General features: G+C 46.2%; 1 protein-coding gene across 3 annotated transcripts in view; it reads right to left on the bottom strand.

Moving 5' to 3' along the window:
• Positions 1–19,477, bottom strand: part of PRKACA (protein kinase cAMP-activated catalytic subunit alpha) — a 68,078-nt gene that overhangs the window by 14,807 nt on the left and 33,794 nt on the right. For 2 of the 3 annotated variants that reach the window (XM_063120501.1, XM_063120500.1), the window contains exons 2-4: positions 3,582–3,643; positions 1,818–1,946; positions 1,585–1,683 (exon numbers count right to left, since the gene is read on the bottom strand). In XM_063120501.1, the coding sequence (XP_062976571.1) occupies positions 1,585–1,683; positions 1,818–1,946; positions 3,582–3,643 (290 nt within the window). Of the gene's footprint in view, positions 1–1,584; positions 1,684–1,817; positions 1,947–3,581; positions 3,644–17,685; positions 17,793–19,477 lie in introns of those variants that run through there. The other variant, XM_063120502.1, reaches the window with a different exon arrangement.

Below are 19,477 nucleotides of genomic sequence, written 5' to 3'. Positions count from 1 at the left end.
AGCAGCATTCATTGAGTTTTTAATCAATCCCAGATCTATCTTTAGGTTTGGCTTAGAGTTCGAAGTTGTTTTTAAATGTATGTTATCTTTGTATGCTGTCTGTTTTCCATGTTTATGATTTTAAATTTTATCAATTTTAATGCTTAATGTTTTAATCTTTTGTAAACCGCCCAGAGAGCTTTGGCTATGGAGCGGTATAGAAATAATAATAATAATAATAATAATAATAATAATAATGATGATGATGATGTCAAGGATTGCCATAGTGGAAGGAAAAGGAGGATGGGAGGGAGGGCAGGGGAAATTGGTGGACAGTACAGATCCCCTCTGGGCAAGCTCTAAAACAGGTATGATGTGGGCTCAGGTTACAGCTTCAAAGGCTACAAAAATATGCACATTTCCCCCAAAGCAGTGTGTGTGTGTAATTGTTTTACCCTTTGTGGCATAGGCAGGACCTAATGGCTTTTTACATGTTTTCCCTGTAACTGAGGTTAACTAAAGCCTCCAGAAACCCTGATCTAGAGCTTATATAAATGGCCAAGTCTTGGCAGTAGCACAATTGTGTCCTTATAATCATAGCCCATACTTACAAGCTCACTACAGCAGTCACATAGTGGCCTTATTAGAGTTTCTCTATTCTTATGTTGCCCACTCACATACTTGCAAGAAGTTGTACAACTGCCAGAACGTGCTTTCATGCCACTTTTCACTGTAGTGTGGATTCTATTCATGAAACACACCTGCTGGCAGTTCAAGCAGAAAGAGCTTCTTTCCAGGATGGGCCCTTCCACACGAGAGTTCTTCCCCCACACCCACACCAAAAAGACACCTTCTTTGGCTCTCATATTTGTGTGTACAGAGACAGCTGCACCCTTCTACATGTGTGCACACATAACTGGAAAAAGAGGCGGGCCAAAAAAGCAGAGGTTCCAGGCTCTATTGCAGGGAAGACAGACACAGGCTACATTGTGTATTCTTCAGTTCTGGCGCAGACGACCCACCCACCCAGGCTGCTCCGAAAGGCAGGCACGCTCTACCCACAGAGGCAGCAGCTACCCAGGGGAAGACATCTAACTAGTTAGGTATGCCTGACATTAAGGGTGCTCAGCTAGCCAAAAACCCTGGCAGATTGAAAATTAGCCAGGAAACCTCTCTGTTAACTTGGTAAAGAGAAGGAGTATGTGCCCAGCAGGGGTTGTTCGTGGTGGATACTACTCTTTGCAAACATCTCCCTGGTGGTGTGATGGAATCTCTTCTCCCCAACAAGTAATTGCTTGCAAGCGAGGGTTCACGGTGCCACCACAAGCATGGCCAGGACTTGGAATGGGTAGGCTGTCAGTTGTACCTTTTCTCTCCTACGTGATGCACAGTAAGCAACACCAGGGGGATGCTCGTGGCGTGTGGTGGTCAAAGAATCAAGTGAAGGACACTCTGTGAAGGAACTTGCTTTCTCCCACTACACAGGACCTCAGATGTGACACTGTGTGTGTCCATACGCAGGCCAGGGGCCATGCTTTTGATCTCTTCAGAAGATCAGAAATCCGGGCGTGGGGAGAGACAGATGTAACACTTGACACCACCTACCTTGAAAGAATACTCTAGTCTGACAAGGAATGGGAAGTTCACAGCCTGGAGTATGCGCTTTTCATTGAGGGTGTGCTCGATCTGCTTCAGCTTCACAACCTGCAAAACAGAGGGTCAGCCCACCAGTCAGGCACACTTTTCTCCACAACGCCTGGAATGCAGGTGCACACACACACACACACACACACACACACACACACACACACAGAGTTCACTGGCAGGTCCAGACTCACTTTCTGCTTGTCAAGGATTTTCATGGCAAAGTAATTCCCGGAATCCTTGTGCTTCACAAGCATCACCCGCCCGAAAGAGCCTGTACCCAGGGTCTTGAGCCGGTCGAAGTGTTCCAGGCTGGACGTGTTCTGCAAAAGGAGAAAGGAAGCAGAGGAAGAAATGCCCTGTAGACTAGATTCCAAGCCATCTCCGGCTATTGGGCGGTATAGAAAAGTAATTAAAAAAAAATAATCAAAGTTTGAGGATCTGTAAGTGGTTGCTTTCGCTAAAGTTGCTGAGCTACTAGTTTCATCTGGAAGATCACCCTGCTCAGGAAACATCATGTTTGGCTGTGCTGTATTAAAGAAGCAATTGTTCTCGAAGAACATCCCTGTGGAGTGCCAAGTCTTCATGCTGAAATGTGCAGCTGTCATCTACAGCATTCTTGGAGTTTGGGACACAGTTAAGATTTCACCACCAGAGGGTGCAAAAGACAAGAATTTTTAGAGAGAGAAAGACATGCAGCCTTCCAAACGCCTGGTAGCAAGAGAAACCAATTCGACCCACAAAAAGGGATATTTGTTTATGAGTTTGGCTCATGGGCCAGAAGTTCCCCATCCATGACATACAATATCAACACTCACCGCATTGCAATAAACTGGAAACTAGCAACAATGGGTCAAGCTTGAGAGCCTGGCAAAAGAGTAATAGCTCCAAAATCACATTAATTGAAAAACTGTGACAACGTGTAATGGGCCCTTTTTGCATGATGCTGCAGGTGAGGGACAGCAAATGGGGCAGGCCCCAAACAACTGTAGCATCCAAATTTGAGGGCCAATTTACCCAGCGATTCTACTGCCATGGAGCTGCTATTTCGGCAACCATCTTGTGGGAGTGATTTGCTAAAAAGTCAAAGTACTGGACTGGTTAGTGAAACAGCCAGGCACTCACCAGATATTTCAGGGAAGAAAATACTGTCTACCTTATTCAGATATTTTAGGGTGGGGAAAATACACACACTGCACTTTCCTATGTGTAACATGGCCTGCTAAACACCTAGGAGTATGAAGGATGGCATAAGGGCTATTGATTCTTCCCGCCAAGATATGGCACGGTTCACTAGTTTGAGTAACCGGGATAGCTCTTTACTATTTGCTCCCCGTCATACAAGCATCCTGGGCACTGGCACATGGGTGGTTCTTGCAAACAATCCTAGAACTGTACAAGCAAGCGGGGACCTAGCCCAAAGCTGGCTATCCTTCAGTCAAGCCATTCTATGTTTCCAGCTGGGACATCTCACTTTCTCTTGCACCTCTAGTTCAATCAAGAGGAGCAACCATAGAATAAACAGGAGAACGAGACATCTGTTCCAGAGTCCCAACTTCCTCTGCAGGGCATTCTAGCATCAAGACCTTTGCCTTTGGTGTAACTACCATCAACTGAGGTGAAAGGTTTGACAAGATCCCTCTGAGGCCTCATTTAACAGTGATACTGCTCATGTTTAAAAAACAGAAACAAGAAAACATACCCATACGACTTTCCACACATCCAAGTAAATCAAGGTGTGTGTAACACAACACAACCTGCAGTTAGGCCATGGATCCCTGGGAACCTAATTTAAATGCAACGCCAGCTGCATGGAGACCCACCCACATAGTTGCTGTGTGTGTTTACACACCCAGTGTTGCAATCAAATTGGGCCTAAGAGCTTAGAACAAGAGTACCAAGGCTCCAGGTCGATGAAGGATGGCGGGCAAAATATCAAGGTGAGAGCACTACCATACCTGAGCTGGGTTCTCCCATTTCTTGAGGAACTCTTCTTTGGCTTTGGCAAGAAACTCCTTCACTGTAAGCAAGCAGAGGCAGGGAAACTGCATTAACAAAAGAGACTGATGCCTGAAGACCCGAACCGCTGAACACTTTTTCAGAGTCAGAGAAGCTTCACTGGGAAGCAAGAGTCCCTTTTAACCCTGCCAACTTGCATTTATTTGAATGGCATGTTTGATAAATGGCTAGGAATGGAGGGGTACTGCCCCAGCGGAGAGGCCAGGAAGGGCAGTCAAGACCTTCTTACAAGTATGGTTGCGGGAAGTCACAATTTCCTGGAGGGTAGAGAGCAGACATAGTTGGATACACACAACACACTAACTCACCCAGTATGAGTTGTTGTTGAACTGTGGATTATCATGTTGTCTGAACACAGCATGTTTTCCCCAAGGTTGATTATCATGTTGTCTGAACACAATTCTTTTTTGGCAGGTTGGGTTATCGTGTTGTTTGAACACATGGTTGTTCGTTAACCACGTGGCTTGTTAATCCCTCTGAACAACCCAACAACAAGCCATAGGTTCTCAAGGTGTCTTGCCCAAGAAAAATAAACCACACTGCATGGTTAATAAGCCACCCAGTGGAAAACGCACTGTGTTCAGGCAACACTGCAGAAAATGCACTGCATTCAGACAACATGATAACCCATGCTGGGTTAGCATGTTGTGTGAACCCAGCCACAAATTCCTCTTTTGGGTTCAGCCATGAGGCTCCAGATCAGGCCTGGAGGGTAAAGCAACTAATCAACCCTGCTGTAGATCATAGCGACTCCACTTTAGGCCTGTCAGGGTGCTGCTACGTTTGGGGGGCAACGTGTGCACAATCCCTGCATGCCACATATAACTTCAGTCCACATTGGGAGCACCGCCACTTCATGGAGAGCAAGCACTTTCTAAAAACGTAAGAAGGGAGGCAGAGAACCCATTCCTCCCCTCGCTCCCCTGTAGCCATGCTCCTGATTACAAGGCTGCTGAGGACTGAGATGGGGAGAGATTGAGGGCAAAGTGTGTAAACAACATGAACAAATTCAAGCCAAGATCCAGGGGAGCGTGCACGTCTTGTTTGCACACACACACACACACTTCCCCTCTTGTTTTCCTTCTCAGAAGGTGCTCCCTAGAGTTCAAAACACACTTCAGGGGCTGGACCCAATAGCCTTTTAAGATGGGAAGATGCACACAAAGGCAGCATTTCCCCTTTAAGAAGGTTCTTCATGCCAGATCCCCAAACTTATTTTTGGAACATGGGAGTTGTGGGGCATCTTCCAAGAATTAAGTTCTGAGAAAAATCTGGGCATGCACTGACCGTTTTGGATCTCAGCCAACACCTTTAGTTACTAGATGTTGGAAAGAGTGGAATCATTTGAGACTCAGAGGCTCTTTTAAGGCTGAGCGACTCATGAAAAGCAGCTGGAGCAATGTTTAAAGGTCCCCCAAGGTCACCCTGAATACAAAATCAACCCACTGATTATCACTATGTTGACAACAGCAGCCAGTGGGCTGGTCACTGCATACCACGCTCAGTGCACTATGATGTACTCAAGGCTGGAACCAATCCTAGCCAATGGTGGACAACGCATGGGATATGGGCTGCATGCAGCCCCCGTCTTTTTTTGTGCCTCTCTCCCAGTCACCACTGCCAAATTGCCATTGAACTTCAATAATTGCAACAACAAAAAAGCTGCTTTTTCACTGTATAACAGTAATGGGCAACTTGTGGACCTCCAGATGCTTTGGCCTACAACTCTCATCATCCCTCACCACTGGCTGTGTTGGCTAGAGCTGATGGGAAGTGTAGGCCAAAACATCTGGAGGGCTACAAGTTGTATTAAAGCAGGGGTGGAGAACGGTCACACAGAGAGAGCACCTTGTTTTAATGCAAATTTGTACTCTGCTGGCAATGCTTTTGCTGCAGCCGAATTAACAGCAGCAGTGGGACTTTCGGTGGTGGGGTATGCGTGGCCCGTGGTGGGTTTCTGGAGTGGGTGGGCAAACTGGTTCCCAGATCTGCTGGTTGCCCACCTCTTCCCTAAAGGGGTTCAGTCTTATGTGTGTCTAAGAGCAACTCCCTGATGCTCCACCATGCTCAATGTATACAAGACAGGCAGACAATTCCTCCCACACATACACACTGCATGTCACAAAATCTGATTTGCAGAAGTCACAAGAGTGGGATGGCACCGAGCAGTATTACAACGAGGATTCTAGAAGGCGCACAGAAAAGCGATTGAACCAAGCAATTGAACCCAATGGCCTGACAGAGTTTCAGTCTGAAAGTCCTTCGACTGAAGACAATGGCACTGGTTACAACCGTTTTGGTTTTGATGTCAAATAAACCAGGTTTATGGGGCTCTGGCAACAAGAGGCAGTTTCTGGAAATATCGCCATAGCTGGGCTTTAGAAGGCAAGGGCTCTATTCCAGACTGTGTATATGTATGTGCTCAGGATGGAGACTGGGCACCAAATTCTTCCTCCCTGCTTCTCCCTTTGAGCAACGGATCCCTGTTGATATGAAAACCTTCTAAAATGGGTAGCAAATACTAGAGCACAAAACTAAGAGCGTTGCTTGATTAGTGGGAGAGAGCTGACTACACATTCCCAGATTGGTACTCCATGCTGAGCTGAGAGGGGCCCCAAACATTACACACACACCTACTTTCTAAAGGGTTGCCTGGTTTCTCCGCAATAACCTTAGAAGCAAAGGCCCCAGGGTCCCTCTATCAATCCCTCAGCCATCTAGACCCAAACCTAGCATATGTTCACTTAAAGCAAACAGGCCAAACAAGCATTTCTCAGCCATGCTAAATCTGTGGGGGTGGGGGTGGAGGAATTCGCGACCAGCTACAGAAACATCGCTTGGAAGCAGATTCCTGGGGGCTTGGCTCCTAGCCCCCTTGCAGTTCTCCTCAGCTGGCTAAGGCCGTGGGGTCCAGACTGCCTCTGAGACCACAAGAAAAGGCGGCTTCGATTCTTCCCGGCAATCACGGAGCTGCAGTTTCTTCCAGCATGAAATCCCAAAGAGAGGGAAACTGAGCAGCCCCTTAAACAAGCACTTTTGCAGGAATCCAGCCCTAAGTCACCAGCCTCTTCCTTCCTAGGTGCCTTAGAAAGGGAAGACTGCCAGGCACGGCGGAGGGATGTTCTCACAACACTCCTCCCGCCCAGTGCCTTCCCACTGCAGCACAGAGCTGCTGGATTTCCCCGAGACACGCACGCAAGCAGACGGGGAGCTGCAGCTCAGCCTGTCTGACCTACTTTCCCTTTGTCTCCGGCTTCATCCATATTACTTACAGCTTACACCTTCCTGCACAGAGCCCAGCCTCCTCCCCACCCCTCAGGGAGAGGTCTGATGCCGCATAAGGGAAATCCGGCAGCCCTGTGCCCCTTCCTGAGGCCACCTCAGCATTATGCGGAGACTCCGTGTGGCCCTCCAAGAAGATCAGCAAGCTCTCCCCCCACCCCACCCCACCCCACCCCACCCCACCTCCAGAACACTAACCTCTTGCATAAGCTAGGAAGGACCGCAGACAATGATAGGGCAGCACAGGCATGAAGGCCAGGCTGAGCCCTGGGATCAAATCAGATGCCCACCTCGGGTAAGCAGCTACTCTTGCATCACACCCAAGAGCCTCCAACTGAAGTCTCATCATCAACTCTCTCAGGTGATCTAGATCAGGGTAGGTCTCTCGCATGGTCTAGATCAGCAACTATGCTGTTCTCCAGACTGAGGCGGTTAAAGGGCTGGGAGTTTATTTTGCTGCATAAAGTGACCCCTCCCTTTTGTTCTGGCTCCATAATGAAACTCTTACTACCTTGTGGTAAAGGCTTCCAAGTGAAGGAGCATAAAACCTTTGATATAGCACTGCATGCAGAGAGGTGTACTTGTGTATAAAAACACACAGAGAGATGGATGCAGGCCTGAAGTGTTGAATATCTACGTTCATTTTCCTTACAAAGGAAGCTGTGGGCAAAACTTTGACTAAAATTAAGATGGGCCACCAGAGGCAGAATAAGATTGCCCTAGGGGCTGGATAAGGTCCTCAGTGGCTAGCAGTTCATCTCTAACCTAGTTCTCCCAGTTTGCAAGGGGACCTTACCTGAAGACACTGCCTTGGACCTGTGCCAACAGACATCCCTCACAGGCCAAGAGCCATTTAAAGCTCCATCCGATGAGCGTTTTATTGCACGCTCATTACTGGGCACTCACAGAGTTTGCTCAGGACCCTCACATGACGTCGTCTGCCTCCTGCGTCCCTTCTGGCCTTCCTTGCGCAACAAAAAAACCCCTTTAAGTCCAATGTTTTTTTAAACTCTGAATTGCTGCTCTCTCTTGCTGTGTGCGAAAGAAGCGGGGCCATTAGCACAGCAGACTCTATGGGCCTCGTGCTCGTTGTGTACTTCCTCTTCTGAAAGAGTAAGTAACGGAGGAATGAAAACACGGGCGGAGAAGCAAAGGTAGGGAGTGTGTTAACCCCCAGTGTGATGGAGCCTTTAGTATCATCAAAAGGACTTTCTCCACAATCCACATGTACTCACACCTCCCATCAAGGCTGCCCTTTTGTGGTGCAGATATCAAGTTTTGTGAACCGCCCAGAGAGCTTCAGCTATTGGGCGGTATAAAAATGTAATAAATAAATAAATAAATAAATAAATAAAATGTTGCCCTAGCTTTCAAGCTACATTAGGCGAGTCTGTGTGGCATAGTACATAATGCTGAACTTGGAACAGGAAGATCCATGGTCAACCACAAAGCTAAACCGGGGTGTGGTATGGTGAAGATACACCTCTGAACCTAATTTAGTTCACAGGACTGCTGGGAGGACAAATTGCAATAACCAAGATTTTGGCCTGAGTTCTTCGGAAAGGATGGAAGACAACTGCAATCAAAGCAGGAATAGGCAAATTGGTGCCCTCCAGATCTTTTGGGCTACAACTCCCATAATTACCAAATATTGGCCATGCTAGCTGTGGTTGATGGGAGTTGTAGTCCAAAACATCTGGAGGGCACTGGGTTCCCTACCCCTGTAATAAAGCATTAATATATTTGTCCCTGAGAAAGTGAGGTTCTTACCCCAGATGGCATTGTGCATGGCTACTGCAATGGCTGTGTGGAATGTCACTGCTTGTGCCCCCCTCTTAATAGATATAGTTTGGAACGTAAGTATCTAAGGATCAGACTACAAGGCCATCTAGTTCGGTATTTTGCCTCCAATAGTGTTTGGCCAGATATCCCTGGAAAATTCACAACCAGATATGAAACACAGCCTCCATCCTCCGTTGACCATCTCTAGCGGAAGCAGAGGTATATGTCTCTGTGCATCATGACCACTTATAGCCATCGAGAGGTTGATCTCCCATGGATGCATCTAATTTCAGTTTAAAGCCATTGTATCAGTGGCCATCCAAACTCCCTGCGGCAACGAATTCCTTAAGTTGACTGTGGATGACATGAAACTGTACTTACTTTCATTTGTCCTATACTTACTGCCTGTCAGATGATTGGATGGCCTCAAGTTCTAATGTTTTGAGAGACAAATTGGCTCTTTCCTCTGCCTTCACACCATAATAATTTTATAAACTACCTAAGTAAGAGCAAGCCCTGTGCCTTTCTTCAAAGGAAGCTCCGTCCGCCTAAGCATTTCAGCCACCCATCTCTGTACTTTCTCCCTTCGCATGAGATCCGTTTCAAAATCAGGCCACTAGAATTGCATATGCTACTCTAAGTGTAGGCACACCAGAGATTTATAATGGCATCCTCACAGTTTCATTTTCAGTCCCTTTCATAGTAATTCCCAGTATCAGATTTGCTTTTTTCCACTGCGGCAGCACACTGAGCTGACGTCAGTGTGCTTTCTACGATGACCCCAAATCCCCGCTCTCAGTAGTGACAGCTAATTTAGATCCCATCAGTGTATGCGTAGAGTTAGGAGTTTTTTGTCCTAATGTGGAACACTATGCACTTGCTCACTTTGAATTTCATCTGCCATTCCGCGGTGTTTCCAAATCACCCAGCCTGAAGAGAGCCTTTGAAGAAATGCTCACACTATTTTGCAATTTTTTAAAAGACGTTTTAGTGTGTGTGTATGTGTGCACTCCCCTAAGCTACATCCCCAGTGCCAGAGTGTTCTGCTAGCCCCTTTCCCCCAAATCTAACAAACTCTATCATTACTGCCTTCATCTTCCCCATCAATGCCTCACGATTTTGTGAACTTTTGTTCCATGGTTTGTTTTAAACAATTATTTGGCTGCTGTGCAATTACAATCTTCTGTGCTGGTACATGCATCGTACAAATATTCTCTAAGCAGTGGAGGAAGCAGCCTTATACCATCCAAGTTAGACCAATGGTCCATCTAGCTCAGTACCATCTGCGCTGACTAGCAGTAGCTCTCCCCCTCTTTTACAGCCCAAAATAAAGTGCCATTAAATTGTGGCTAACATTTACCCAGAGTTAAGACTGTTTTGCTCCAGACTTTTCAGATTCAGGTCTCCTTTCTGAAATACTCTCACTGATCCGAAGGGCTAGGAGCAAGCTGGCCCCAAAGGAACTGCATTTTTAAAAATCTCGCTGCTTGGAGGGCGGGGAGAAGGAATGAGTTTGACCTTAAGTTCATCCCTTTGCCACATCCCTCATCTCTTGCCACTCTTCTTAGTATTCATTTAATTCCGTTGCTTGAGCATACCGAGAAAACTATTCTAAATTCAAAATGGCCTAGAGAGTTCCTTTCCAGGCGCTAGGATTCAACCCTACTGCTGTGGCACAGATTCTTCGCACGATCTTGGGATCATCACTTATCCTGTTGGGCACCAGTTATAACCTCTGCGAAGTAGGCGCAATCATACTCTGTGCCTTGTTAAGCCTAACAGCAAATTTGGAGATCACTGGGAAAGCCCAAGTATGAATTAATTCATTCACATTCATCCCTTGTCCCTCTCTTCACTCCCCTTCCTTCCTTTCCTCCACCATATTCAAGACATATGTAAGCTCCTTGAGCTAGGGGTCTATGTTTTGTACTTACATTCCATTAGTGCCATGGACAGCAATAGCATTCTATAAAGAACAAGTGAGAACTGTTGCAGGAGAGCTCCTGTTTAGGGCTCCAGCCAGCCTGCAACAGGAGATTTGGAGGACAGCTTGGAGCTCTGACATAATTTTGTTTTCCAACCTGCCAGTAACATTCTCCCATTACTCCATAGAATGCTAAATGGACAGTTATAAACCCAAGAGTTTTATTGTATACAGCTTGGGCAGGGGGTATTTTATCCCCATGGCCTATTTCACCCTTTGCTCCCCATCTTCAGCTGACACCATCAACATTCCATAGATCAACAACCTCAGCCATGTTCTTCATTGCTAGATTCACACAGCCTGCCTGACTCCTGGTATGTTTAGACCCCTTTAATCCTTTCCCAAGATGGAACTAAGAGGTGCCCATAGAAAATATGATGGCAACTAGGTTTTTAGCGTTGCTGTGATCAGGCAGCAACCCACCCATCCCATCCCCAAACCCCAAAAGCTAGCAGCAAAATTCTTATCTTTTCTGTTCACTGTCAACCAGGAAATTTCTTTGACAATGAGATGTGTTACTCCAGTATTTTCTTTTCTCTAGGCCCTTAACATTCTGTAGATCCTGGAAGGCTCACAAAGCCATTTTGCAGTTTAGGAAGGTTGGGGTTTTTTTTTTAAAAAAAATCACAAACTTATGTTCTTCTGCATAGCGAAAGAGTCCCCTGAGCATGCAGAAACCATTACCTTGTTTTTGGGTGGCCTCATTTTGCTCCCAAACTGATTAGAACTCAATTACCCAAGTCCCATATTAGAGATAATGATTATAGGCTCCCATTTCATGGGCTGGATTGCATGTCAAGGGGCAGGTGGATAGATGGGCCCTGCTTTGCAGCAGTGGATTGACCTGGGTGGCCCATCAGTGCCTTCCAATTCTGTAATCCTATGAATTTTAACACTCACTTAAAGCAGGAGTGGGCAGAAGGTAGATCGGGAACTACTGGTAGATCTTTAAATTGTTTGCAGTAGATCTGCGAGGTTTCTCAATTCCAATTGTCTAACAATAGCAAAAATTAAAAAGCTTCCCCCACATCCTATAATAGGTTGCTGAAAAAGAATAATTTGGGGGAAATCAGGAATGGGTTTATGTGTGAAAGGTCATGTGAGCTTCCTGGAATGAGCATGTACTCAAATGCAACCTGTTACTTAATTCTTAGTGAATGCCTGCCCATCCAAGCTATTATTTTGCATCTAGCTCCAAATGGTGGTTCTTACCCGAGTTTTAATTAAAAATAAATCAGACTTCGGAGCCTGAAGCCTGCCCACCCCTGACTTAAAGCCATGAGTCTTCAACTGCTGGGTTGGGATCTAAAACTGGGCCAGATCCAGTTGGGATACACCAGCGACAAAAGACCGATTTTCTTTTCTAGTGTTTAACATTTTTTTTCAAGCGAAGATGGGAGGGGGGAAGCAGAGAGATTGTGGAGATCAAACTTGGAGAGGACAGGAGGTGGGAGGATGTATCAGAAAAAAGATATATAGTAAAAAAAGAAAAGTGGGTCCCATGCAGATAGTTGGGGTTAACAACGGGTTCTTGCCTGAAAAGCTCAAAAACACTGTGTTTTGTGCTTGACTTTCTGAAATAGCTCGGTGTTGTTTTAAGCACAGCGCCTAGAATAAAACAATGGCACTCCTTTAACTATGAGAAGTAGTATGCAAATGAGCTGCAAGAGAAAGCAAATGCCCCTAGTGCTTCTAGCAGCTATATTTTAGGGTTTGAACAGATTTCTTCCAGAGATTTTTACGCATGAAAATATCCTCCATCTGACCACTGGAGGGCTCTTGCTCCATTCTTGGAATAAATTCCTTAAACTAAGAGTTGCTAGAGACAGTATACAGAGATGGCTGGGCCATGGGCAGGACCCACCAGCCATTTCAGTACCTAAAGATACTCCCACCCACCCCCGCTCCGCCCCACATTTTTAAACACTGACACAGCTGGAATTGCGGGCTACGCTACGGCAGAAACCATTCTGTTAAGCTGTTGACTGAGTGGAAGCTACAAGGAAAAGAGCGGAAATATACAGTGTGCCTCATTTTGATAAAGCAGTGCTTTCCACAAAAATAGGTCTCCATTACCCCAGTCTGAGTCGAAAGCACCCCTTAAAAAAGGAAACCTATGAAGGCACTTTCTATTCATGTCGGTGTGGTCAGACTCCATGAATCCAGCTTATGGAACTAATCGACTGTGTCCAATTGCACAAGAGCCCTTACACACTGACCTATGCCAAGATAAACACCGGAGGATAGGGGGCTAATAGAGATGCAACCATAGTAATCTTTCAAAGCCTCTGGTATCTCCTTCCTCTCACACTGTATCCAAACATGACTACCGGCAGATAAACCGAACAGAGGACCGCCAAGCAACAAGGCAGGCAATCACTTTTAGGGCACTGAGCTCCATGCGACCTTTTCATTTCAAGGATGCTCCCCATCAGACTTATGTACTCATTCACCGTGCAGAAGCTGGTCTGATCAGTTGCACACCATCTCGCCTCTTCTCTCTCTTCCCCTCGGAGATGAACAAAGCCACAGTTTTTCACCAAGAGAGAGCATCGTGCTCAACACTGAAGAGCACCCTGAGAAAGCCACAGCAGCTGAAAGGTCACCAATAATCCACATGCAATATAATTGGCATACAATTCTCAAGAACATACCAAACACGAAGCATCATGTGGTGGACAAGTTGCATTTCTTTGCAACCCCTTTGGTAAGAGTTTACTTGAGGTGGGGGTAGGAGAAAAATCCAACCTCCAAGTTCCATTTATTTCCTTTTGAACTTAATCTTACTCTGTAGCTTAGGAAAGGTCATGGTCCTTGATAAAATACTTGACAGAAAAGGGAACACAAAAGTACGAGCAGGGGGTTGGACTCGATGGCCTTGTAGGCCCCTTCCAACTCTGCTATTCTATGTCTATGCTAGTGGAAGTGTTCTTTACAGAAGCATTTTGTGGAAGAGCAGAAGTTGTCATGAGCTGCAAAAAATTGCTAGTGGGACACCATTGTGTACCATGGCAGACAGTAAATTCTGTATAAAATAAAAACAAAGCCTAGATTACTCAAGGACATGGACTGTGCTACATATGAGAAGGGAAGGTGAGCAATCCCTAGTTTACTAGCCATTCTGCCCGGGGGGAAATATTATTATTCTTTCCTCTCCTAGAAGAGGATGGACTGGAGCTCTAATAGGAGAGCATATATTCCACATGCAAAAAATCCCAAACTCAATCCACAGTATCTCTAGATAGGGCCGAAAAAGACACACACACACAACCCAATCTGAAACCCTGGAGAGCAGCTGGCAATCAATGTATGGTACTGAGCTTGATGGACCAATGGTCCAATTTGGAATAAGACAGATCCCCATGTTCCTCCCTTTCTCTCTCTCCCTCCCTCCCTCCCCCCCCTCTCTCTCACACACACATCCTGCCCTCTATTATGATCTTCAAGTAGGACCTGGCTCAAGATCCCCATCATTCAGGAAGTTTAAACTGCTGTTGGAAGGAGCAAGGCATGTTCAGTAGTAGTGCAGATGATTTGGAATGAGCTCCATGAAGAGGTGTACAAGCTGCCTCACATTTTAGAAATGCAAAGTGTTTGAAATTGTGGGCAGTTTGGTACAAATAACAATCCAATGCAGACAGCTTCCAATCTGCATCTTTCCTTTTTCTTTTGAGATGGCAATGTTCTCCATCTAGTGTTTTATTTTGTACTGCTACTTTAACGAGAATTGACCAAGCCAGCCTTCCCCAACCCAGTGTCCTCCAAATGTGTCAGACTACAACTCCCATTATCCTCAGCATGGCCCCCAGGTGGGGAAAAGCTGTACTAAACACTTTGTTCATCACACCACAGATGTACTCTTTTCCCTCCACTGCAATCCAGCAGTAAGAAGCAAATCAATTGCCAAAAGCACACTGCCTCTGGCACCACTCTCCCACTGTGTGGCCACTTCCATCTTCCTGGCCACCACTTCCCAAGAGCTTTCCGTACATCCAGACTTTCCGCCCGTCCAGTCAAACAATTTGCACACAGGATATTCAGGATGCAAGTTGGTCATGAATGTCTTCCTCTGCCCCACCCATCGTAAATTGGCTGCTACATGCAAACAGGTGGATCGTCCCTCGTTGCCATGGACCCACAGATGAGTCCAGAGGTTCCGAAGCTTTTTGAGTCTGTGGGCACATATGGAAATCTGAGTGTTTTGGGTAACTTTACAGAATGCCTGCCTTACGGGGAGGGGCTTCCCCTTTCATAAAATGGTGGGAATGGCCAGTCATAAAACACGCACTTCCCAGAAGGGAAACTAGTGAGATGAAAAGTAATTTGCCCCCAAACCTTAGGCAGAAGGATCTAAGTTCTAAAACACAAACACTGTTTTGAACCCCAAATAAAGATGATGTTGGAGGGCAGCCCTTCACTTTGCAGCATACCAGCCTCCCTGATTTTTTCCAAAAAAAAAATTTAAAAAAATTAAAACAAATTTTAAAATAAAAATCAGGAGGTACAGGGAGCCTGACGAGTGCCAAGAGAAGTGTTTATGGGAGTACTGGTGCCCATGAACACCATTTTGGAGACCCCGGCTTAGACCATGTTCATAACCTGGTGGGGAGACTCCTCAATTTGTCAGCAACTGGAGAGTTAAATCAAGTTATTCTCCAACACAGGGGACTTCCCTCCTCACAAGGTTTCAAAAACAACAACAAAAAGGCATCATCATTTGAGCTAACAAGTCTCTTGAGAGGCAAATCATGGCTTTGTGCATAACTATTGTGTGATCTCAGAGGGATCTTTAAGCATTCTAAGAGCCCTGACCTAAAGCAAGCAAAGCCCAGACTTCGTTCTCTCTGCATTCTCCTGTCTTTTGCAAAAGCTGTACAATGGATGTCATTATCAGAGGCCACTGCAATATCTCTAATATAGGCCTCTGAAAGTTAGTCAGCAAAAGATCTCAAAGCAAACAGGGAAATTTAAATTCTAGACGAAGTGCAAGAAGTCTAGACATCTAGAGCACCATCTCTTCATTACCTCTGAAAGTTATTCAATGACTGGAAAACCAGCATCTGCAATTGGAACCAACTCATGAAAGAATATGAACCTTTACTTCATGTGCAGACTTCATTTCAGCTGCAATATTTCGAGGGTGTGGAGGTTTTAGGTTTTAATTCTTGATTGCATTTATATCTCACCCATCCTCTAAGAAGCTCACGACAACCTACATCAGCGATGGGCACGTTCCAGGGCTTGGGGTCCTGCACTGCCCTCCTGGAACCCATACCACCCATTGCATGGGGAGCACAAACCTTGTTCACAAGCGGAATCACACATCTGAGAGGGCCATTTTCTCCAAAGCAGCAAATTTGGCAGGGCACACACAAAACCAGACATGGATTCTATATGTGGCCTGCATGTTGCCCACCCCCTGCCCTACATGATTTGATATCCCCTGTGTTTTACTCACAACTACCTTGTGACGTAGGTTAGGCTGAAAGATAACATCTGTCCTAAGGTCACTCAGTGAGCTTCATGGGTGAATGGGGTTTGAACCTCGGTCTCCCCAGTCTAAATTCAACACTCTAACCGATACAGAACACTGGATCTATTCTTTACTGGAAACTGAAATAGGAAGGCTGGAATACTTGGGATGGGGTGGGGGAATCAGCATGCAATGCATGGCTTATCTTAAGCCAAAGCTGAATCATTGAGAAGACAATGCCTCTAAAGGACACACATATTGCATTTTCCTCACTACTGGATACACACAGGCTACTCTAACATTATTGGGATTAAGTTACTAGGTCAGAAGGTGCAACTTCCATGTAGGCATGAGCAACAGAAAAGGACTTATACAAAAAGCTGGCAGATATGGTGAAAACCGGCAGATATGGATTTCCAGGGGGAAATGTTTCAACCATATTTATCACTGAGGGCCAAACTACACATGACACTAAGTGCATCATTAGAAAGGCAGCTAGCATTAACAGCAGGAGCAGGGAGGGGAGGTTTAAACCTTCCCTCCCCACTGCAATCCCCATGAAAATCCACCCCAACCGACTACTCCATACACTGCTATTAGCCATGGGGTGGGGGGAAGTGCCTATGACTTTTTGGGATACTGACAAAATATTGGAGGAATTCCAGAAAACAACGGAGTCTGCTTCATTACAGCAAACACCCAATTCAAGAAAATTCCTGCGTGAAACCCCGGGGAGCCGCTGCCAGTCAGTGTTGACAATACTGAGGTAGATGGAACATTGGCCTGACACAATATAAGCCAACCTCCGATGCTCCTATTTTACTTGACTGCAATTGGCTATAATGGATTCTGTGAAAGTTACCAGAATTTGCTTTATACGGCTTGCCAGCAAGGTTTATGCTTACAGCCACGTAGATGCTCAGATCTCCCCTAGCTGAACCTCCCCTCTCTTACAAGGCCAACATCTCTCTCTTTTTTTTTTTGAGGGTCTGAGTGTACTATTTGCTATGAACTGGCAGGTTCTCCCTTCATACTAGCATCTAAAAAGCAATTAGCATTGCCAGAGAAGCAGAAAAAGGCGGTAGCCAGAACTACACTGTGTTAGTGAAACAGAAGCAGCTACAGGACTCTCCAAGAGAAAGCAACAGCTCTAAGCATCTTTTGTTCATCGCTGAAGATTCTTTGATGAGAAAGAAAAGGGGATAAATTCCAAAGTTAGTGGAAATACAATTCAGCAGGGATGTCTCCCCCAAGGCTAGCCTTTTAAATGGGAGCATACAGTCATCTGGAGCAGCCGATCTGCTGGAAAGCTGCATGTGAGGGATGTAGACCTAGCAGCTCAAAGAATTTCCTGTGCCAGATTCAGCACCATAGGTGGGATCAGTAAATGCCTGTGTGCCCTCCCACTCTCAACATACAATCCTTGCAAGAAATAGACCTGTCTAATGTCAGGGAGGGGAAAGAGAAAAGGAAAGAAACCAGAAGCCCTTTCACCCCCTTCTAGGATCCCATTGTTCCTTACCATCCATTCGGTGGCCCTCAACCCCAGGGGTCCACCGGGTGACCCCGCTGTTTCTGTAGCTGCAAGTATACAGTTAAGAGGTCATAACGGGTGGTGGGGACGGACTGAACCGACTGCTCATGGGGGACTTTGCCCCTGGTGGGAAAAGCAAACACGGGCCCCGCCTGGAGCTCAACTTGTCCTGGAAGCGAAAGAGAGTCCCCAGCCAGCACAGGGCTGAGCGCAGCTCCAGGGTACGCCTGTTTCGCCTTCTCTCCCTTTCCTTCGACTGCATCGGTATGGACCACGTTAGACCCAACGACAGTGATCCACCATAGCGCTAAAAAAGCCCCCGACGACGGAACCAACCGCTCCCTTAGACACAGCAGCAGACTCTGCCTTGAAGATCCACCATGTACCAAATTCCAAGAAGGGCTGAGCTATACCAAGGCAACGCGGGTTTCTATCCAGAGATTAGGTAGAGAGATCCACTCCAGATGCTGTGCAAACCATCTCCCCTCAGTAGCGTCACACTTCTCTGAAGTCCAGGAAACAACTGTTCTGTAAGTGGGGCAGCCGGTTACGAAACAATGCCTGCCATCCACATGCTGGGAGGGGGGAGGGGTGATGGGGCAAGGAATCACATGATGGCAATGCAAAGAGAAATGCTGGGGAGGTGGGGGGGGAGAGGGAGGAAGATACTGCCAGTCACCGAAGGCAGCCCAGCTCATTCACAGGCCTATCACGAAGGCCTGTGGGGGACCTTCCCCGACTCCCAGCAAAAGCTTGTCTAAGCCAAGGCCAGCCTACAGTATTAGGCAAGCGGTGTTTGCTTGATTCCAAGAAGTGCCCATATTCCTCCCTTCTTTTCCTCTGAAGCAAAAGAGGGAGGGAAAGACAGCGCAAAAAGGGAAAGACAAGCCTCAAGCTGGGGCAGAGAGAAACTGTTTGCCCCACCAGAATGAAAAACGCAAGGAGCCCAGCCTGCACGGGCTCCTTGTTACGGTTTACCAGTCCTGCTTCGAAGAGGACAGTCTGTAAAGGATGCCTTGAAACCGTCTAGGCCAAGTTCGGTTTAAAGACAAACAACCATAAGAAGAGAAGGCAGGGAGGGGGTCTTGAAGTCGTCCATCGACAGTTAGCACCTGGATAGAAAATTGAGCAGGCACTCTGGTCACAGTCTTCCCCATTATGGTGAAATGTATGGTATTTCTATTAAAGTTATAATAATAATTTCTAAATTTGCATCAATATATAAATCTTAGCTCACAGTTTATGCAAATCTGTGTCCTCTTCTGTCCTCTTTCTTGGTGATGTGTAAATGCCCACCCCAATATAGACAGACAGACACACATGCTATAGACGGACACATAGATCTATAGTGAAAGATGGCATGAAATTGCTCAGACAAGAGGAAGCCTCCAAGGATTAAAGAGGAGGCACCTCTTGAAAAGCAGAGCAGATCTCCAACAAAAGGAAAGCTAGTTCAAGCCTATGCTTGCAAAGGTTAGAAATTTTCCTGTCTCGTGCCATTAAAAAAGCAGGGTAACACAGACTTAAGATAATGCATACAGGTTCAGTTCCCAATCCAAAAGAACATGCCCAGGGATGAGAAAAGCTGCTTGTTTACACCTCCTGCAGGTGAAGCCCAATGGGATAACAAGGCATGACAGATACACCATGACAGGCAGAGGCAACTGCCAATTTAGTACAGGCTTCAGCACGTGCAGCTTCTCAGCATGGCCCAGCACTCTCAGTAGGTGCTGGCAAAACAGTAGTCAGACCGTAGCAGAACCTACAGGGCAGTGCACAA

Source organism: Elgaria multicarinata, chromosome 3 (assembly GCF_023053635.1).
Source record: "Elgaria multicarinata webbii isolate HBS135686 ecotype San Diego chromosome 3, rElgMul1.1.pri, whole genome shotgun sequence".
NCBI classification, from domain to species: domain Eukaryota; kingdom Metazoa; phylum Chordata; class Lepidosauria; order Squamata; family Anguidae; genus Elgaria; species Elgaria multicarinata.
Note: the sequence above shows the minus strand (reverse complement) of the source record. Positions and strands in the feature narration are given on the sequence as shown.